The 22,376-nt window shown below is 43.1% G+C and overlaps 6 protein-coding genes across 6 annotated transcripts; 3 read left to right on the forward strand and 3 right to left on the reverse strand.

The window, feature by feature from the left end:
* Positions 1-513: 513 nt before the first annotated feature.
* Positions 514-1,406, forward strand: EAE98_005390 (uncharacterized protein; the record flags this gene model as incomplete). Its single annotated transcript, XM_038953012.1, has 4 exons — positions 514-535; positions 611-671; positions 732-1,260; positions 1,329-1,406. 4 exons carry the CDS (start codon positions 514-516, stop codon positions 1,404-1,406), a joined length of 690 nt encoding a protein of 229 aa, XP_038810854.1.
* Positions 1,407-1,900: 494 nt separating this feature from the next.
* EAE98_005391 (uncharacterized protein) lies at positions 1,901-3,774 on the reverse strand. Its single transcript, XM_038953013.1, has 2 exons — positions 2,681-3,774; positions 1,901-2,565 (listed from the first exon to the last, which is right to left on the reverse strand). The coding sequence occupies exons 1-2, from the start codon at positions 2,976-2,978 to the stop codon at positions 2,153-2,155; spliced, it is 711 nt and encodes a 236-aa protein (XP_038810855.1). The 5' UTR covers positions 2,979-3,774; the 3' UTR covers positions 1,901-2,152.
* Positions 3,775-6,011: 2,237 nt separating this feature from the next.
* EAE98_005392 (uncharacterized protein) lies at positions 6,012-7,868 on the forward strand (the record flags this gene model as incomplete). Its single annotated transcript, XM_038953014.1, has 1 exon — positions 6,012-7,868. The coding sequence occupies one exon, from the start codon at positions 6,012-6,014 to the stop codon at positions 7,866-7,868; it is 1,857 nt and encodes a 618-aa protein (XP_038810856.1).
* A 1,014-nt stretch (positions 7,869-8,882) lies between these two features.
* EAE98_005393 (uncharacterized protein) lies at positions 8,883-9,911 on the reverse strand (the record flags this gene model as incomplete). The annotated part of the gene is made up of 1 exon (XM_038953015.1): positions 8,883-9,911. The coding sequence occupies one exon, from the start codon at positions 9,909-9,911 to the stop codon at positions 8,883-8,885; it is 1,029 nt and encodes a 342-aa protein (XP_038810857.1).
* Positions 9,912-11,824: 1,913 nt separating this feature from the next.
* EAE98_005394 (uncharacterized protein) lies at positions 11,825-18,770 on the reverse strand (the record flags this gene model as incomplete). Its single annotated transcript, XM_038953016.1, has 8 exons — positions 11,825-13,101; positions 13,223-15,143; positions 15,252-15,325; positions 15,401-15,620; positions 16,068-16,206; positions 16,255-18,350; positions 18,406-18,570; positions 18,624-18,770. 8 exons carry the CDS (start codon positions 18,768-18,770, stop codon positions 11,825-11,827), a joined length of 6,039 nt encoding a protein of 2,012 aa, XP_038810858.1.
* A 1,414-nt stretch (positions 18,771-20,184) lies between these two features.
* EAE98_005395 (uncharacterized protein) lies at positions 20,185-22,025 on the forward strand (the record flags this gene model as incomplete). Its single annotated transcript, XM_038953017.1, has 6 exons — positions 20,185-20,292; positions 20,355-20,445; positions 20,508-20,802; positions 20,857-20,912; positions 20,971-21,033; positions 21,133-22,025. 6 exons carry the CDS (start codon positions 20,185-20,187, stop codon positions 22,023-22,025), a joined length of 1,506 nt encoding a protein of 501 aa, XP_038810859.1.
* Positions 22,026-22,376: the final 351 nt, after the last annotated feature.

The following is a 22,376-nucleotide window of genomic DNA, read 5'->3' on the forward strand; positions in this document are numbered from 1 at the left end:
CTACTCCCTGGAGAAAATGAAATTTATATATGATAGTAAAAATTTGGAAAGATTGATCAAAGCCTCTTCTTTTTGCAGCTGAGATAAGAAGTCAAGTGTGTGCATATTACTTGGAGCACACTGGAAGTATATTGTCTCATTTCATAAAAGAAAATGTAGAGCTTGATGTTCCAGCTGTTCTACACATATAATCAACTGCTCTCGCTCAAAATTTGGTTGCATGCACGCGAGTATCAATGCCAAGATTTTCACGTGTCAGCCACATTTCCTTACGCCACACCTATGACGCAGAAGCCACCTGGGCAGTGCAGTCAAGTGAATCCAGGTATCACTTATCATTTCTTGAATCTCGAGGTGTCCTTTCCACCTCTCATATTCATATTTGCGGTCGAATCTGCATCCCTAGAGCTCTTTTCTACATATTATCATATCTTATTGAAAACTCTAATACTACACGAAATCCTAGAATATTCTCAAGTACCACATCCTATTGGCATTTTCGAACCTGGAAGAATGACATTACCTTCAGATTATTGTGAGTCCTCCAACCTTTAGATTATTCCACTCGCCCACTGAGATAGTCAACATGCTAATAGTTTTCATTTGCTAGATGCCGTTCTTGGCGTACCATCCACTGCAACCCAGCAACAGATCCGCAATGCCTACAAAAAGTATGAACTTCTTCTCTACCCTTCTTTCCTGAACACCAACTAACCTTCGTCACTCAACAGAGCAGCTTTAAAAACCCACCCCGATCGGGTCGCCTCTGACTCCCCCGAACGTGCGGAAAGAACCCGTAAATTTCAACAAATCAACGACGCATACTATACCCTTTCTGAACCCACTCGTCGTCGCGATTACGACGCTGCCCGTACATATCATGGGTTTGGCTCTGGGGCCTCCACAGCCTCTACATCTATGGATGACGATGAAGAAATTCCCGATCCATCTGCTGGACCCGGTGGATTCCCATGGTCTAGTTTTGGCTTCTCGTCAAAGGCGAAGAATCCAGAGGAGGAAGAGAAGTTTCAAGACGCACAATTTGGAGATGTATTTGAGGAGATGTTGAGAGAAGAGGGAATGGCAGAGAATAATAATTCACCTACCGGGAAGTTCTGGAGTATGGTGGGTGGATTGAGTGGAGGAGCTATGGGATTTATTGTTGCGAATTTCCCGGGAATGTTGGCTGGAGCTGTGGCAGGGAATAGGTTGGGTGCTGTGAGAGACGCTAGGGGGAAAAGCGTTTATTCTGTTTTCCAGGTAAGTTGAGGTTGAGTGTTGAACTTGGTAGAGGATGAAAGGAAACTGCTAATATGTGTGCTGCATAGGAACTTCCTCAAGGTGATAAAGCAAGATTATTAAGTCAGCTCGCCGCAAAGGTTTTCAGTCATGCTGTGGGTTCATAAATTACGATTTGATACGAATTTGAAGAATTATCTTTTGCGTTAAACTTATTGATAATGGAGCTGGCGTTAGAGGACTACAGGGTTAGGTTATTGAGGGTATTGGTTACAGTTGATACAATACAGCAAGCGAATAAGAGATTTTTACGATGGTCGGGTAGCGTGGATAGGTCAAATCATGTATGCAGATTTCCAATACAGCAGCATAAGGAGCTAAACTTCTGTATCCGTGAGGTAAATCAGGTGATGTGTGAAGGGGCTGCATTACTAACAAAGAAGAAGTTAGACAGATAAAACAAATAGATCGTCGGGAGTAATCTTTGAAGATGCATTTATTCGTGCTCGCCTTCAATTACTAGGCAATGGAAGCTTGATACTGGGCATCGCTTGTGGATCTCATTAAGCTCACCAAAAGCATATGGCTTGAGTCTATGCAGAGAAAACAGAGTAAATCCTACTATGTAGCCGAACTCACTTATTGATTCCCCTCATCTAATCACATCATGAAATTCCATCTATATTCCAAATCTTTTGTATTCAAAACCAGTCACACACTATCACTCTAATCGTGGTATCTATATCCGCAAAAAATGCAGGCTTTTGGAAAAGAAAGAAAGCGAGAAGAGAAAAGATCAAAAGGAAAAGAGTCGACCCAAATATCCAACGCCATATCCAGCCCGATCAAAATATCCTCATCACATCATGTCAACTCATCTCTCATCCAATTTGCAATCATTCCAGACTCCACATCAGATAAACAATTTCGCCAACTTCATCGCTCCTCCTACTCCTTCCATGCCACCCGCCAGCATGCCCAATTTCCCCATTGCGCCTCCAGTGCTCTTCACGCTACTCCTCTCATACTCGTAAGTTCCATTACCGCCATTTCCTCCGAAGAATCCGTTTCCCCCACTTCCTCTTCCCTTTCCACCGCCAATTAACTTGTCTAGTCCTCCAGGTAGCCTAACCCCGAATTTCTTCAATAGTCCGGCTAGCGCTCCACCTGTTATGAGAGGCATGATCACGAGCATGAATACTTTTAGCGGGTGGCGCTTCATGTAATAGATGAGATCGCGCAGGAGTTCGCGCAATTTGGCATAAATGCGTTTTAAATAGTTGGGACGAGGAGAACGCTTGTAGTGGGATGTGGAGCGCGAGATGCCTAGAAGGAGGAATTTATTAATTTATTATTCGATTGCCCGATGAGAATATGGATATTAGATAGATTGAATTACGAAAACAATAATAGATCTGTAGAAATAAATAGAAATACATACCAAAGAAACTACTCCGACTAGAATTATGTTTCGCATCTCCGCTGCCAAAAATGCTGTCGGTGCCTCGCGTACGACTTCTGGAACGCTCTCGATGGCTATGGCTTGATTTGGGAGATTTAGGAGATTTGGGGGATTTGGGAGATGTGCCTCCTAGAACGCTTCCAAGAATTCCAGAGGAATTGTTGTGATGGGTAGAATGAGAGGAAGAAGGGCGTTTTTTGCTGGAATGCGAATGTGAAGAGTGACGTTTTGAGGAGTGGGAGCGACCTGATTCAGAGGCGCCATCAAACCAACCCATTTTTGCGGGATTTTGGAGTTGTTACTTTGATGTGAAGAGAAGAAGAGGAATTGAAGAACTGATGATATAATTGAGAGTTGCGAAAAAGAATCAGAAGCAATTGAGAGTGAAATTAAAGTAAGTGAATAATGTAACCTCAAACCCTACGGATAAGCAAGGTAACCGATACTCGTCTCGTATCACCAGGTTATGAGGGGTTCAGAGCTTCAATTCTTGTTCGCCCGCCGCTATGTCCAAATTACGTCCCGTTCTTAAATTTTCCCGCAATCAATTCAATCGATAATAATCGATAAGAAGAAAGAAACTCGTGGAGGAGTGGAGTTATGAACGAACCACCAGTTTCTGCAAAAAATGCAAGACAAAAAAAGAAGTGGAGGAAGAAAAGGTGGTTCTTGACTCTGTCTTCTCGTCTGGACTCTGGAAAAAGAAAAGTAAGCTTGCACGGTTTGCAGAAGCATCTTCTCACAGCTGACAGGTGGACCAAATGCGAACTCCTCTAGGATCAGTGCCATCCCAACCTCCTGAATTCTGGCGGTGAAGAGAAGGCTAATGCATGGGTTTTGCGTGGCTACAGGGATGCATCAGTACACGTGACAATATCGAGAAGAACGGTTGGGGTGCTATTTGTGGGAAGCAAATCCGTTAAGCATATGTGGGCATATCGTGGCCGTAGTTTGTTGAGTTTTGAGTTTGAATGAGATATGGGGAAGTAGGGGAGGGGAAAGGGGGGCCGAAGGGTTTTTAGATTTGTGGTTTGCGAGGTATTTAGTTTTAAAAAAGCATTTGTTGCGTGAGTAGCGTTATCATAGTCTTGGCCGCGATGGAACAAAGTTGTGAATAAAAATGCATATTCTCATGTGGTGAGAATACCATGAATTTGACAAGACTTTGGATTTTATCCGATTAGTTGGTTACCATTGTTAAACGAAATCGTTCGGAACCCTTCTACCTAGGTAGGTACCTAGGTAGTCAAGCGGGGGTCTCATTTTATATCTGTTAAAGCTGCGTTCTAACCTTGAAGCTACTTTGATCATGGAATCGTAGCATAGGTACTTCGTCAGTTTTCGATATCGAGGAAGACAAAATGTAATTTTCACACCACCATTCGGAAGAGACTAACCATACCAAAAATCAGCCTCGCCTAGACATCGACTGTCATATCATTGAGGATTCTTACTACAATCATTTTTATCTTAGCATTCAATCGCAATTTTCCATATCAGCTCTACCTGCTCGGGCTACTAGGCACTCTGAGTTACATTTTCTCCTTTTATATAAAGGGGTGCGTGGACTGACGGGACGATTCCCAATTGCCAAAATCTGTAACATATTCAATCTCCGATTGATCAGTATCGGAACCTACCATTTCATTGTTTGATCTGTAATGAATCATTGAACCATGTTTTAAGGCCCTTCGATCAAGATTTGAAAAGATATTGCAAAGTTCGTTTTGGCAGTGTCCCGCCAATCTGCTCTTTCGGATGCTCTACAGGGTTTGCTATAATGGTATGAGATGGAGATGTAGACGCCCCACGAGCCAGAAGCAGCTGAATCATATCACTGTCTTCGTTTAAGCCTGCTGTCGATATTGCATCAATACCGGTAGGATTTTCAATATTCTCTAGAAGTCGATCCAGTAATAGTTCGGCGACCCTATGACGATAATATTGACATGCCACTGCTAAAGCATTCCATTTTTCATTGATTTTGAAGATTTCTGCCCCAGAATTAAGCAGTTTCTCGACTATTTCGAGTCTGTCACACTTCGATGCACTATACAGAGCCGTACCATAACAATTTAAATGGTTGGGTTAGCTCCGGCATACCAATGCTTCCTGTATACGCTGCCATCTGTAATTGATTTTTCGACTGAGGTGTGAATGTCGTCTTTTTTTCATCAAATCCAACTCTTTAGTTAGTGTCTCCTACCTCGACCTCTAATTCAATATTTACTCCATGCTCAATTAAGACTTTTGCAATGTTCTCAAAACCACTGCCACAGACCATATGGAGGGCAGTAACTCGCTGATCTAAGTAGCCACGATCGGCATCGAAAATTGAAGGAGGCATGCATCATTTGACTTCAACGTCCATAGAAACCCACTGTCTTATTTCTGAGTTGAGACATGTTGAGACATATTGACCTGAAGTCGCAAGATCTTTTTCTTTCTTATTCCTTCCAAGAAAAAGTTTGAATCAAATATATGGAACACCTTCGTTGAGATGAAAGGTTTTGATCAAGAGCAAGCTGCAGAAAGTCAACCCCTGTTGCGCCGTCTGTTGTGCCACTTGAAGACTTGCCTGTAAATTTTTACAGAGTTATGGTCCCCAAAAAGATATTGATCCACTTGTCGAACTATCTTCCAAGCCTTCTTTTCTCGCCTTCAAAATATGGTCCTCTCTAGTAAAATATGCTAAGAATGATTTTCACCAACCACCACACAAACAATCATACCGACGACTATTTTCATGTCATCGTCTCAAACCGCCTGCACTCGCAAGAACCTTGCGCTTTAGCAACACGGCAGGACTCTCATGCTTGGGATTTTCGGCTTCAAGCATTGTGATGAAAGGGTGACGAGTGGAAGATGGGTGAGAGAGCGGGTGGTGAGTAAAGGAAATTTTCTATTTCAAAGCTTCCACGGTTTGCCATTAGGGGACTGCTAGTGAAATTGAAACTTGGTCTCAAATAATCAAAATACATTGATTCAATCTCCAATATGATTCCAACACTTGCAGGTTTATACCTGTTCATAATTTCATCTTTTGTAGGTAGTCCTACATACCTACCTATATGAAGATCACGCCTGAAGGATATTGTGGTTGACTTAAACTGGTCTGACCAATCAAACCTTAGTAGAAAAACGTTAGCGTGTGCCGCTGCCGAGCCGCTTTTAAAGAGAAAAAAAATTGAAGCTGGTAACAAGCGACAAAAAGCACGAGTGCCTTTTCAAAGCCCTCCGTAGCCTCGTCTTCTGCCTACCTGCACATGTAATTCGAGCGACTGACTCCTCCAAAGAAATTCACCCAAACATGGCGCAAGCAACAAAAGATAGCTTTCTCGACTTGGAGAAGTATCGCCTACAACTTGAGGATAATATCGCAAAACTTCGAAAATCGCTACAGCACTGGCAGACGTGGGATGCTGAATATGATGGCTTGAAAGAGGAAATTCTTTCAGCAGATCCTACCCCAAATCGTGAGGAACTCATCTCTATCGCACGAAATTACGAAGCCGATCTGGTCAAAGGAAAAGAAATCGAAGATATACTTGGTACCAGTACCCAAAGAAGCGCTGAACAAGTTGTGAATCTGTTAGATCGACGATTAGATTATGTTCAGCAAAATATCAAAACAATCGAGAAACAAATTGAGACCGCAGAGGAGAAATTGGCGAAGGCAACTATCATCAGTACTCCAGACGTAAGAAATGAGGAAGGGCTTCCTGTAACAGAAATCATCGAAGAGTTGGATGATGAAGGAAATGTCATTTCTTCAAGACTATCAACACCAGGAAGTGTAAAGCCACAATTATTAGAGGTACTACACAAAGCTGGAATAATAGAGCCGGTATCCAAGGATGAATCGGGTGTCGTGGAAGAGGTGGTAGATGATGGACCAGCCAGCAAAGCTTCAGTACAAGTCGACACTACCCCCCGGGCGACCGAAACGAAGAGCGTTAAGGAATCCAATCCACCTACTACATCTTCAAAGCCTGGACCGAAGAGTGTGAAGTTTGCAGACGATTCAAAAACAGAGTCTGCGGAATCAAATTCAACGATCTCTCCAGCCGCAAAGCGCCTTGAAGAGATTATGCAATCTGCAAGAGAATCGGAAAAGCTTTCATTTGAGCCTGCCGTCATACCTACCGACGAATCTCCGGAGGATGCTGCTTTACGACGAGATATGTTACAATATGGAATGTCAGAAGTTGGATCTGTAGTGGCGGAAATAAATCTAGAAGATGGGAGTGATTGGGAATCTGAAGACTATGCAGACGATTCTGATAGCGATGATGAGGATCGATTTGGGAAATCAACACGTCAAGTTATGGATGATGAACTCCGTCAACATATGATTGAACTTGAAGAAAAGCTTGGTGTTAGGATGATGGAGAATGTTGGAAAGAGTTCGGATGATTATGGCATGGTCCAAGAAGGAATTGGACGGATATCTATTAGTGGCGAAGATACCAAGGATTCTGGCAAGGGAATCCTCACGACCTCCAGCAAGGGAAAATTGAAGGATTCCAATGCAGGCAATTCCGATGACTCTTCAAAGAAAAGCGTCAGATTTGCAGAGGAACTAGATGTTTCACCAGCCCCTGATAAACCAGTCATCTCCTCCTCCAAGGCCGAGATGAAAACTGCCCCTGTGGGAGACATCATTGAGAGAAAAGCTCCAGGGCCATCTTCTTTTGCTCCACCTGTTCAAAAGAAGGCTTCACGCTTCAAGACATCTCGAGCTCCGTTAAGCAATAGCACTAATGGCATTTCGCCTACCACTTCGGTCACCTCAAATCCTTCCCATCTCAAATTATTCCCTGCCACCCCAGCTACCCCTAAGCCCTTCTCTCAACCAATTCAATTTGCACCAGCCATCGAAAAGCCTCGAGAAGTTCCTACAGGTCCCGCAAACCGTACACTCGCACCCAACGTTATCGAAAGAGATGTACCACATGACACCAACGCAGCCCCACCAGATGAATTTGATCCGCAATTGTTACACCAAGAAGTTGCGACTGAATATCATCGAATGAGAAACAAGATAATCGGTAAACAAGGTGGCTTTGGTCCGGAGGAAGAAGGTGAGATTGTACCATTTACGGAAGAAGAGGGTGGTCCAAAGAAAGTTAGTAGGTTCAAGGCAGCGAGACTAGCGAAATCTTGATATTGGTAGGTGTTTTGTAGACTCGAGAATTCAAATCACGACAAAATTTCGGTGGCTAGTCAATGCACGTTTCTCTATTACTGTCAAATCTTGCTATATATTTTCTTCAATCAGCCTCTTTAGCGATCTCATTTCAGCCTGCTGCAATGAATGTTCAGCCAGTTACATGAAGGTCCCAAGGTCTCGCACATTGCGGAGATTACTAAAAAGCACTTGAAGCATACAGATCAATTGCGCTCTCATCAGTAAGTCAAAGATTTCATCTCATAATTAGTCGCTGGTATACGCCCATATCACATACTTCTCTCTGCACGACGAGGCTAGCATTACAAACATTGTCGCGACTAGTGCGCACCGTGAATTTCTTTCACGTATTCTTCTTCTTCTTTCCCCCGCCTTTGGGGCAATGATTGGAACGTACAAACATGACAATTGATGTACTTTGCAGCTTCAATCTGCTAGTACATTACAAACGTTCCTATATTAACTTTCTTGTGCAAGCAAGCAAGACTGGGCTCTCTGACGTCGCGATCTCTATTCCGTGGTTGCGGGGATTCGTTTCACCCTGGACATTCTTTTTGAATTCTTATGTTTCTCTGGTGGTATGGTTTTGCACTGTATTTTCAAAAATAATCCGCAGAAAGGATCTGAGTATTCAATTTTCATGATTTGTATGACTGGATATTCTTTGTGAGATCTCGCTTTACTTCAGATACTTTTCTTCTTTAAATGTCTCTTTTGCACGGACACTGTTTGTTGGCGTCTCTACGCAGGGATTGTTACATCTCCTGAGTTCAAGGGAGATTAATGACCGCGATTGATAGTGACTCAAAAAGGCAACATCTGGACGTTCCAGTCGCCATTTTCACCCAATATCGCTCTGATAACGTCTATAGACCACCCGTAAAGATAGAGGCCTGCGCTGCCAGCATTCGAATATCTTGCAAACATAACCATCTCATTTCGGTAAAAAAGCAGGTCGGAATCTACATTCGTATTGTATCCCAGTTCTTCTCAAGAAGATAACAAGCCCAGAGATAGAGTGGCACCAGTTCCCCAGATGAGCCACTTGAAACACGTCATGCAACTTTCGGGATCTTCGAGCTTGACCGAGTACAACATCATGATGAGCACCAATGTCGTGCCACCAATCGCCAATATATCGAAGCCCATAGTCAACCTGCCAAGGATGCTAGTAGCTAAGAGTAAAGCAATCTCAATTACCGCCAAAACTGCGCAGTTTCTTTTGGTGTTGTCTCTCCATGCCACCGCTAAACTTCTGACTCCTGCTTTCAAGTCGTCTTTTAGGTCTTGGTGCCCATATACGGTGTCATAAATCAACGTGTTAAGTACGACAAAGAAGTACAGGCAAGCAAGAGCGCAAAGGATGCGTGCCTCACTACTTTCTAGTGCATCTAATCTTCCGCACATCTCCACAAAGTCGATACCACCTGCTCCGGCGCCTACGCCAACTCCGAAAGCAAATGAGACACCAAGCCACAACTGTGGATAATCGGTGAATCGCTTACATAGAGGATACACTATCTGCGTAGCGGAAAGCAAGGCAGCTGGTGCGCGAGCCGAGTGAGGCAGTGGCGCAAGGGTCGTTAACACTCCTAGTACTGTTTGAATGGCCATGAAACCCAGAGCTGCAGGTCCACTGACAGCATTCCGTGCAATGGGTCGCAGTCTGCATCGTGCAACTTGTCGATCATAGGGGGCGTCTAGAAAATCGTTCCATGTGCATGCAGCTCCACGCAGAAATAGACATCCGCTTAAAACGTACAAATGTGGAACAAGGCGCTGCTCGAAGCTGGGGCGTGGAAAAGATAAGTTGGCAGCATGAGATTGTGCAAAGAGTAAGCCAGCAATGTGAGGGAAGTAGAATGCAAAGTAACCTGCTGGTTTCTCTATTCGCATAAGCTGAGCGTATGGCACCCAAGTAGCTGGTAATAGTGAAAGAGGTCCTTTGGTTGGGGGGACATAATCTGGCAGAGAAGGCATAGTATTTGGGTTAGTGTCAAATTTCATACCAATTGCCATGGTTTGATTCCTTTTGCGTGTTTAAAAATCGAATGTATTTGGTGTCAATTTTTCAATACTATGATTTGAATAGAGGTTCGTTCTCATATTTATATACATGCTCTAGTGAGATTCATCGCCAGGATTTACATTTCTCACGTGCCAACCTTCATTTGCTAACCTTAAAGATCGACATTTATAATTTTGTATATCATTTTGGGATTCTGTGGCTTCAATCTGGCACTCCAAAGTTACGATGCTTGTTACCTTAGCGATAGAATCTGCACCTGTAGTTTCTACGATCTTGTCAGAATACGCAACAACGTTGCATTTCGCTGCATCAAACTAGTGAAATTTAAACCGGCTTACCACATGATCAGAACGTCTTAATATAAAAAGTGCTGTAGCTCGGCTCGGTTGACTAATTGAAGAAATTTGGCTTCTATTAGCAACGGCTGCAAAACAGTAACCCCCTGGGGTCTTCAGCTCCAAGCCAATAATTGGTATAATTGGTCGATATCAATCGCCTAATAGACAAGTGTCATTATTCAGGTTAGTTTGCGCACTTGAAAGCGGGCGTCGAGCTCTTCTAAGAATCTTCGACAGCATGTGAACGATACACTCTGCAGGAACCCCACATCTTTACATGAATTCTAAATCTATTTGCAAATTTGCGATTGATTATCATATTGCTCAGCAAAAGAAGCATTGTTGAAGATACACGTACTCGCGAAATTTCATCTCGGGAGTTTTAGAAGTATGTCAGTATTGACTCAAAGTTCCTTCTATCACATATCTGCATTACATCAGGTCGTCTATTAGGTATCTCATAGATCCAGTCCGATAAAAACTGCTTCCGGTCAATTCAAACTGGCCACTATACCTCTCTTTCTCTCAATATCTCCATCTACGAGAGCAGCCCAGGAATCAAAAGAGTCAGCAAGGACTTCCACAGTATCGTTTTCGCATCATCCGCTCGAAGCCCTGAAGATGCCGAAGATGCCAGCTGGATAGAATAGCTAGCGCTGAGCACCGAGCACCAATCAACTTCCGAGTTTCGATTCAGCTCAGGAAAAAATTCACATGGGTAAAGTGTCGTATCTCCTCTTTGGATAGGTACTCGCTGTAATTTCAATCATCTTCTATCGCTCTAAAGCTTTGGGTTTGTAGCATCATAGAAATACTTGGATCCGAAAACCCTCTTGTATTTTGTTCGTGGGTAAGAGGGTTTATCTCTTGATACCTACTTGTACTTATTTCCTCCTGATAAATTCTTTAGCCAAATCTTCCCTTCCTCGCGAGATAGCAATCGTGTCAATAAAACCCTGCATCGAGTTTTGAATGATCTGGGTTGTACTTCAACAATATGTAGCAATTATAACTCCTGAAAAGCTTGAGATACTGAATTCATTCCATATATCGAATTGATTGCTTGCGAATATCGAGACATTGTATCTAGTCTGTCGATACATAGTATTAATACCCTGAAATCGCATAGGCGGATAGGAATCTATTCAACATAATCTAAGTATCATTTATGTCTTGACCCGAATACCCGAATTCTCAGCTCAGGGAGGTAATTTCAACGAAATTCAATGTTTTGTCACGGCAAATCTCACAAGCGATTACGTACTCACACTCTGCCCACCCGCTTCACAATACCAACTTCAAGTTCGATCAGAAGAATCTGCACATTATTCAATAATTTGATTATTCTAGGCGATCTTTTACGGAAGTGAATAGGAAATGATTTGGAGCGTCTCTCGCCAATCCAAATCGAGTACAATTTTGTACCTACTCGATTTTAAATTCCAATAATCGACATTGGCTACAATTCTCTCAAGAACTCCAAGTATACGGATGAACCTCATTCATTCTTCTATAGGTGATGCGTCGCCTTCAATCATTCCCCATTAATCAATACCCAAGCTCCCTCAACGAATTTCAATTTCAATCCTCGATACACCCCTCGCCTCCACCACTCTCGCCAAATCCCCACTCGCCACAGCCCTCTCCAACCACCGTCTATACCCTATCGATGATCTCGGCCAGCGCGACTGTAAATATTGGTACTGTTGATTTTGTAACGGTTCATCCTCATCATATTCTCTCTCTGGCTTCGACCAAGCTGCCGGCATGTCGACACCCGGACCATAAACATCTTCCATGACCACATCACCATCTTCATCATAATTAACACTTTGATAGCTCCAGCCCGAGCCTCTTCGTGCTGTGATGATTGTTGATATATCGGGAGATATTTTACCATCTAAATCTGGCGACATTGCTCCATCGAAAGATTGTTGTTCGAGAGGTGACCGATGTTGAAGGATTTCTGATGAGAGAAAATCGCTGTTCATTTCACCGTTGGCATAATCGTCCGGGACATTTTCGCGAATGGTACCATCTCTAGACACACTTAACTTTGCGAAGTCTCTATGCTTGCCATCGTCCAAATGCCAGACTTTGGCAATTCCATCAGTACTAAAAGCCCAAACTGTGATACCATTGGTTGAATCAATCGCAAGATCGACTATTCCAGAGCATGTACCAATTCTCTGACCTCTTATCCTAACTGGCCACATATTTCCCGCAAGAATACCAGGCACTGGATGTCGAATAAGATTGAGCCATTCTTGAAGTCCCTCATCAGGCCACCAGTCCAGCCATTGCATATTTTTAGAATTTTTGGGAGTATTTCTTTTATGCGTTACAGAGCTCTCCAAAACATTCTGAGAACTATGAAACACATCTCCGGGAACGGAAAACATCCAGATGCTCTGTTCTGCCCAACTTCCAAACGCTGCCACGACTCTTACTCCCCAGCTCAGATCAGAGCCTCCAGCATAAACCGTTGGACTACCTTTGCCTTCTGGTCCCTGAAACCAAACTTTTCGAAGTAATTTGGTAGGTCCTCCGACGGGGGCATCGCTGCCTAAACAAAGTGCTCCTGTACTTGGATCTGTAAACAAAATATGATATCCATCACTTAGTGGTATGGCGCGATAGTGATCTGAATGATCAACCCTTCGACCAGAATCACTACGGAATCTTCCCACTGGTGTTAGTACCTGCTGAGTATGTTCTATTTCCTCGCTATTGTCCCCGTGGCTTCCGCTCCACCCAATTCTTTGCCAAAATGAAGCACCTCGTGGTCTTCTTCCATATGATCTTTCGTGTACCGCTGTACATTCACTGGGTCTAGCCGCACCTATAAATTAATTAGTGTGTCTTGCGCGAAGTTGGCTATTCAAGTGAAAATTCATGTCCAGTGTTTATGCTTAAGTTGAGGCGCTGTCTCCTTCGGGGTCTACAAGGTGATAATAACTTACTACTAATAAGCCTCAGCTTCTTCGCCGAGTCTATACTTTTTCGTGGAGGCAAAAAGAACAAGAAATCACTTGGAGCAGTAAGTGGAAACCATCTATTCAGATCCTGTCCGGTCAAAGCGTCAACCCAGTGCAATTCAATACCAGCCGAGCACCCAAAAGCCACACATCTTCGTTGAGGACAAATTGCCACAGAGCGTGGAGGATCTTCCTCAGAACAAAGATTTCGATATATTGAACGTGGGCCAGTTTCTACTGGCATTTCTCTCGCATCCGCGTTTGAGACTCTACGAGCTGGTAGCTTGCTTCGCAATCGACTTCCTGCTCCAACAGAGTGGGGGCTATTTCCTTCTCGAGGATATGAATCTCTCACGGCACTAGCTGACCGAAGCCCTTCGTGGTATTCTGATCGTTGTGCGATCCCTGAAGAAGTACCATCACTACGAGTTGTAGCTATTCCGGGGAAAACAAAAGACGTTGTAGATCTTCCAGCCCTTTGTACAGGAGCCGAACTATCCAAGCTAACGCGATCGAGAAATGAGACACCATGGTGAAAATCGTTTGCTGGAGAGAGTGAAAGATCTGACCGACTTGAATGAGGCGAGGAAAGATCCGAAGTCTCGGGATTCGAAGAAACAGGGGGAGCAATATTGCTGAGAGAAATATCACATACAAGACCCATGCGCCCATCAAGCAAAACAGCAATTGCATATCTATGTGAAGAAGTATCCATACTGCATGCTAATACTCTGTGTGGACATATGATACTAGTGACTGGACGCAAAGAACCAGCTTGAACTTCATACCAATTATCCACATCGCGGTGGCTTTTGTTTAGTTCGTATATATAGACTAGACACCCATTCGCAGCCATCAAAAACTTCCCACAACTACTCACCGTGAAAATGGTTCCAGCAGGAGTCGTTTCCTTGTATTGGACCGCGACTTCTGTGAAATCCACAGTCGAAGCTTGCAAAAAAGGTGAATCCTTTGATTCTAGTGGAAAGTGATCCGGGCTTACCGGTACTCCAGATCCCGTCCAATCTGGACCAAGAGCACATTCCCTTGAGATTCTTTTGCTCATGAACCATTCGTATTCGGAGCTACGTCGAAAAGTCGAGCTTTTTCTATCGGAGATTTCCTGTTGACAACTAGTCACCCAACCTCCACGCCGGATCATGTTTTCAAGAAGGGAGCGATCCATACTAGTAAGAAGCCATGCTCGGCATGTATGTCTGGCTGAATTGAAATCAGCCGGTGTGAGGTAATTGTATACTTGTTGAATGATTTCTGTTGGTAATTTCGAGAACGTGAATGATGTTGATTGACGAGCAGATTCTTCTAATCGAACAATACTAGGTAGACGATTAGAATATGATTCAACTGGTAAAGTTGGTTCAGGAGAAACAGGAGAGGATGCGCTGTAAAGTTTTGTAACTGTCCGTGTGAGTGGTTCGATTGGAGATATAGTGGAGCTTATAGAACTTCCTCCAGAAGTCCTAGATCGAAGTCGACTCTTTAATTCTTTCGCCTCAAGGGAGCCATTCAAACTGCTTGGAGACGTATGTCCGCTAAGTACCTCCGAAAAGCTATCCTGCTGAGATATCCCTCTTAATGGCTCTAATACCTGGTCATCCAATATTGCAGCAGGATCATCGGGGTCATCATGAAGAGTATGACTTCGATCGCGCCTACGTATGGGCCGGCCATCCACCTCGATGGTTGTTTTGTTTCTTCCAAGTCGAGATTCAGCCTTTTCAAGAGGATTGCAGTATCTTGGGACTCTTTCTAATTTTCTTCCACGTTCGACTCCTTTTCCTTTATCACGTTTCTCCTGGTTTTGTGGGACAGCATCGAGTTGTGAAAGCTCCCACGGGTTGTACGGAAACTGAGGATCGACAATTGTATCATCAACTGAAGTGATCTACAGGTATATGAGTTAGTGTCCAAGTTCTGTGACCCTCATCGGAAGATCCCAAAGCATACGCATTGATGATATACGGGCATGGTTGCTTTGGAAAGGTCGGCTTACTAAATCTGATAAGCTATGGGACACGGAGGCTTCATTCACTCCTAAAGCCGATGAGCGCCGCCTGCTCGGAGAATCTGAATATATATGAATATTAGATCATTAATTCTCCTCTAATATCAACCAGTCACAATCGAGTCAGTACTACGAACCATTACATTGCTCCATTCTCTCACCATCCAATCCTACATCTTTCGATGTGCTGGCTGCGTCTCCAACGGTCATGATATGTCTTGTCGGGGATTCGTAAAGAGATGTGACAGCAATCGAAGAGTATATTTTTCTAACAACTGGCGGACAAGATGTTGAACTGTGATCTGCGATCGCTCTTGATAAGAGAATCTGGGAAGACGTCGTGTCGACAGCCCCCGGCTGGGCGGCTATGTTATTAATAATAGTTGAGTGATAGGATATAATTGGCATTACTAGGAGGGTGCCTTTATGTTATGCTACTTAGGATCCTCACTGATGAATGTTGAAAAGTAGAAGGTTGATTTTTAGGTGCAGAATTTGGTGTCATCTCTCTGAAAAGACGATGTTGAACATTAAGGATAATTCACGAATGTTATGGCTGAAAATATCAGGAAAAGATAGAATGTCCAGGAGATCAAGCCTGTTGCAATGAGAATTAACTTTGTAGGAAAGAACACTGGGTATATATAATTAAAACAATGTCAAATCATGAAAGGAAGGCCCGACCCACCCCTGAATAACACGACCAGAAACGCCATTCATGCCATCAACTTGAAGACCATAACTAACTAACCACTATCTCATGCTAACAATAAGATACACGCTTCATTTACAATCATATCATACATTTTCATCGCCAACCTCTCTCCAAATGTGGGTATCGCCAAGACTCAGCGAACTTGCGGCAGATTCTTCACGATTTAATTGTGGAGTGCTACCATTCGGCTCGCTATCTGGGTCCTTGTTGATCCAGATCTTTTCTAATCTATGTATGGTCAGTATGGAACAGTAAGTTTGCTCGGGAATAACATACGGTACAACGAGACTTGGGTTTATATATCTCATCCCTTTTTCCCTTGCTTCATCAACTGTGCTGCCTCTCCTCTGAATGTGTCCCGGAGGTCTGTCGATGCCAATATTTTCGCCAGCAATATTTATGTCTGGATCGCTATCTCTTCTAATACTTCTCAAAGCGATGAACTTAATGAATGGCTGGAATGTTCGACGGAAGTAGTAGCTGTACCAGATTGTAAATGGTATGAGAGGAACAACAAGTATGGCTGGAGTGAAGGCTTTCCTCAAAGCAATCACTCCGGCCATAGTCAGTTGGAAGAAGCCTAAGCCAACAAGAAGACGATAAACTATCATAGGCCAAGCACCTCCAGTAGCATGTTGTGGATGGTCCATGGCATATAAAAGCTGATACTTGTATGTGTAATAACCGAGAGCAAAGTACGCCATTCCAAATAATAGAACTAGATATCCTGCTGGCTGTATACTATAGACCATGCATAGAATGTAGATTAGAAGTGCCGAAGGAAGATAAAACCCGTAACTAAAAATAGGTGGCTGTACCAGCTCAGCATAATCTCTAGGAGTCTTGGCACCCATAAGTGTGATAGGGTATAAAGACACACTCCCGAATTCCAGCAGCCTGAAAGGTAGAAGACCAAGAGCTTGTAGCAAAATGAAGTTGGTATAAAACATGGAGAGATCAGAGATTGACTGGGCTAGCGTATATGCAATCTTCGTTGTGTCCTTCAATGTTTCCTGTAAGACTGGCCAGAACTTACTCGCCGCGCCAAAAACCGTGAAAACGAGGAACACATTGAAAAATGTAAAGTAGAAATTTTTGGATATGACGGAAAGCTCCACTTCGCCTTGTGAGATTGATCCTTGCCTATTTGCAAGGTAATCATACAAGAATGGAATTGCCAAATTGAGTAATGAGACAACAAGTGTAGGTAAGCCAGTCTGAACCAAAGCCTTGAGTATATCGTGGCTTTCCAAAACATCCGCAAGACCCGGCCAAACCTGTCGAATCGAGCATAAACTGACAAGACCAGCTAGGGCAGCCACTGGAATAAGCCAAAAGATGGTGAGTATAAGAATGAAGATAGTGATCGCCCAAGAACGAATCATACGGTTTGATCTAGGTAGATAAGTATTTGTCCAAACGATATCTGATGGTGCAGGAGCTGGCCTTGCCATCAGCTGCATTGGCGTTGGGTCCAGGAGAGCTTGCACCGCCATTTGACAAGCGGGAATGGAGTCCATGGTGACAAATGCAAGTGCTGTAGGGTTGTACTCCTTTTTTCTTGCATCATTGATCATATCATCTAGCCTTCGCAGCTGTTCTTCGTAGTGGTCGATTGCATCTACTTTCCTGCTTTGAAAATTAAGAAAGCCGTACCAGATTCGCGTAGTCGGTCTTGGCTGATCGTACGAGGTAATGTGATCGCTTCCTAACAGATTATCACCCTCATGACTTAGCGATCCATCCTCAGCATTCGCATCAGGTGCCGAGTGTTGTGTACGTATTGGTCCTACACTCGGACGTTGTTGTTGACCAAGGTGTACAGTCCATGCCTCTTCAAGCCTCCTTACGACTTGCACTCTCTTGTCCATCATATCATCAAGTTTTTTCCAATTGCGACATAAAGTCACACTCTCCACTTTCCCTATCTGAAGTTTCTCTAAGAATTCTGTGATCTTTCCTTCAGACCTCAAATCCTCCGGTATTCCAGAAAGTTTGATTGTTCGGTCGGTAATTGTGGATTGGCTTCCCAGGTAGTCCTGGCGAACCCTTATTACGCGGTGGGTTTGTCTATTCATGAAAAATATTGCGAGTCCAGTGAAAACGTAGGTGAAGACAAGGTATGACCAGAGATAGTTGGTATCAGGTAGTTTGTCGTCAGAGTCTTTTGGTACTTCTAAAGTCAAAGCCCCGTCCCATCCACCATGCCAACCCTCCAACTTTGAGTAATCTGGAATATCGGGAGGACTCGTTGTATTTCCAAATGGATCGAATACGTAATAGTAGTGTTGATTTATTGGGGCAAGAATGGCAGCTGCCATGATAAACATGACCCCGAATAGTTTCATTGACATCTTGAAAAATGATAGGAACTAATTGAAGTCAGTATTGTTCATTCTCCAGGTGAAGTAGGTCCTCAAGACATACAACATATGCATCCAATCCAGCAGATGCAAGTACTTGTTCTTCTGTGACTCTATACAAAATAGGAATCCAGCCAAAAAAGGTATCCGGAAGCTCTGGCAGATTTGCAGCAGCATCAACATGTCGTTTGCGCGCAGCATATAAACTCTTCCATTTTGGTCGCAAAATCTATAAACATCAGCAAAGTTCTATCAATTAGGCGTACTCTTGTCGTTACTTACACAGAATCCAAGGAAAGCAGACACACCGAGAGTTAGTGAAAGGACCAGTTGAACATATATCGCAGTCTGTTGTCCTTCAACATGTGTAGGGTCGTATGTTGGGCAATCCTTTTCCGGGTCTCTGAGGGCATCCATAGTGGAAGCCATGATAAGTTTTGGCAGACTTTTGGAATTATTGAAAGAATAACATTACCAACAAGGTAAACAATTCATTTAGCTGAAGAACCCAGGCCAAGATCCATCTTTTGTTATGGCGGTGATGGATTGCCAAGCTATGACGATTTACCAGTACAAGCTTATTAGTCGTTATGTAAGCGGGTTAGCCAGGAACGTTAGTACATTCAGCCACTTGGGAACATGGATGACCGGGGGGGGTGAAGTTGAAGCACCGCCACATCACCATCAAACTTGGAACTTCACACTACATCACTTAGAAGCCATCTCTACTGCAAAGTGATTGACATAGGAGGTTGAATTGGATTCAACTTACTCTTTTTTGGTATCAAGAATGATGACATCTGTCCTCCTCGTTTTGTTGATTGAGGTCATGCCAAACAAGATTTGCTACGGATCTATTCTCACTCCTGTGGATAAATCTCCCTGGAGAGATTTGAAAGATCTTCTAGAGCGGAGCGAAACAGTCTCCACGGCAGTAGCATCGCGGAGCTTCATATTCGTATTTTTGTTTCTCGTGTTTCTTCTTCACATATCTCATATAGAAGATGATAATCATTTAAAGGAGCCCCGATATTTTGAATTAATTACGATTTATTCTTTCTATCATCTACTATGCACCGAATGATGCTTGAGATACTCATATTTTACATCTGAGTTGCCATGTCAGACGGCTATGGCAATGAGACAGGAGCGTGATTCAACGAAGCTTCAAGAGGCATTGAGGCTTATCCTATGCTCATATCAGACTTGAGCAATATGGTACTCAATTCATGTGTTGGAGATAATTTCATGCATTGAGGTGATATGATCTCACCGTACCCACCACGTAATGGTTGAATGATCAAATTCTGTGTGAGCGTCGGAAGGTTCTACTCTCACCTAGTGAACAGTTATGCGATATTGTTGAGTATGGATCTTTTGATGTTCACACAGAATCTATTACTTAGTACACATGATAGATACATGGTCGATATTTGAGTCAAAAATTTCCAAAATTGGATTATAACCACGAATTTTGAGTCTTGAATACCTAGTAGTATACTAGGTACCTGATAAGGGCTCCAGACCTCCTATTATGTAGCAGTACCTGATTTGAGCATTCAAGCATTCAAGCTTACCTAAGTCAAAATTTCCACTGCTCCAGTGCTCCTTCCATTTTTGTTCCTTCCCTCATCTATCCTACTCTCCCTAGCGTACTTTTCTCTTCTTGTGCATTTCATCTTTCACCTTCTGCCTACAACTTCGATAAATTCAGATCTATCTCCATACATTTCAACTATTTTCCTTCTTCTCTATACGTCTCCATGCCATCGACTCTTCTCACATCCCTCGGTTCAATTCATCATATATAAAACAGAACTGAAAATAATATTGAAGGGTCATTATGGAGATTGTTCCGGATCAGCCAATTCTTGCGAAGCCGACCGTTGTCTTCGAGGCAAGGCTTCGATCGTTCGTTGAGGATGATTTGGGAAGCAATGATTTGAAAGCTGTATGGAGACGAGACAATTCCAACTTTCTTTCCAAGAACCTGACTGATACTTTATACACTAGACTCACAAGGTTCTTTCTGAGTTTATACAGAAGCCAGAAGTTGAAGACATTATTTGCAGCATTGACGTTGACATATTGCCTCTTCTTGCACGTGGGTCTCTTTGCATCAATTATCTTTCTTTGCTGGAATCAATACTTATCAAGAATCAACAGAACGTAGTCTTGAGTGGGGGGTCAAAGGTATAGCTCTAGACATAGAGTCTTTAGTCCCAGTTGAAACCATCGCCGTTGAAAATCAAGAAAAGCCTACCCACCTCACACTTCGAGATGTATTAAGCCGTTTCTGTGTCTACAGGATGCATGGTACTCCGCCACCGCCACCATTGACACGTTCGTCTGAAGACCCGGATGGCGTTGATTCGGATTTTGAATACGATGAGGATCCAGAGATACCATCGGCTGAAGTTTTTGACATGCCTCATCATGATTTTGATGGATGTTGGGAGGAGTAAGTTGCAAAATAATTTCCATCATATACTTTTTAAACTAACGCTTCACGCAGGCTCATCTTTGATCAAAATCATAAGGAAGATTTGTCTTGGATGATATCGAATATGCGTACGAACAGCTTTCCAGCAGCGTTGAGTTTATTTGGTAGCTAATTGGCTGTCAACAGTGTTGCTTTCTGCAATCGCAGTACCTGCAAAGAAAAAAATGAGTCCAATGGCTCTTTTTCATGGTGCGTCTACGCAATCTCCTAATCCTAATAATCAGAATTAAGTCTAATGTTTATGGTGTTACCGATGTCCATCATTGCTATTACTGCAATGATGGCTAGGTAGTGCCCCACTCAATCTAGGTCCTCCAGGAACAGGAAAGACAACACTATGCCAAGCAATTGCACAACGATTAGCCATTCGGTTGGTCGAACAATTTCCACATACGAAACTTATCCAAGTCAAGACAGCGACGCTTTTATCGAAGTACTATAGTGAAAGCGCTAGTCAAGTCGATGATTTGCTTACCAAGATCAAAATAATGTGCCAAGTCAATCCAAAACGCATCATCATTGTATTGATTGATGAGGTTGAATCTATTGCCGTATCAAGACACTCGGGTGTTATGCATGGAGAAGCTCAGGATTCACTACGAGCTACCAATGCTCTACTCACTGGTTTTGACAGGGTCAGAGCTTGTCCAAATGTTGTTTTCATGTCGACTTCAAACATGATTGATTGTCTCGATGAAGCATTCGTCGATAGATGTGCTATCCAGATTCCATTCCAACCACCTTCTAAGGAATCTCAATACAAAATCTTAAAGGCAAGTGTGTTAGAGCTTGTGAGAAGACAGATTATCATAGCCGATGTGTCTGCACTCATAGATCACACACAATTGATACAATCCTGGCAGGAGGCTACTCTCTACTCCGTCTTCCAGAATGAAACTCCTACAGGAAAGCTGCTCAGCATCATTAATCAGTTGAACTCGTCGGCTGCAAAGGGAAAACTTGGTATATCTGGTCGATTCCTAACACAGATTCCCGAGCAGGCTTTGATGAGATGCGCCAGGCCAAACAAGATTTTGCATCTGGATGTCGCTTTGGATTGCATCAAAAATTTCGTTGAAGAGCTGTTGAGTTCACGGGTCCAGAAACGAAAGCCTTCCGAACTTGAAACACAACCAGATACAAAACACCACTGCTGCTGTCATTCCAAGAAAGATGGATGATCTTACACTGATGAGATGGATTTTAAGGATGTAAGATATCAATTGAGGCTGATTGATACTTGAAACGCGAAGAAAATTTGCATGTCTGTGGAGTATATTTAATTGTGTACTCATGGGGAAAAACTCTAGCCGAAAGCTTTTTCAACAGTCATCATTTAGAATTGCTTTCCTTGCTGTATCATCAAATAGCGGAATTGCAGAATCAAATACTTTGCTGTGTTTCAATGGACTTGAATATTGCATTCCTGGGATGATTATGCTTCCATGTTGACTGACTCATGTGAACAGAAAATGAAAATATAGTATTCGAGTCTGCATGCCTTAGAATTCTGGTTTATTAAAGTTGATACT

The sequence above is a fragment of the Botrytis deweyae genome (assembly GCF_014898535.1).
Source record: "Botrytis deweyae strain B1 chromosome Unknown BDEW_010, whole genome shotgun sequence".
NCBI lineage: Eukaryota > Fungi > Ascomycota > Leotiomycetes > Helotiales > Sclerotiniaceae > Botrytis > Botrytis deweyae.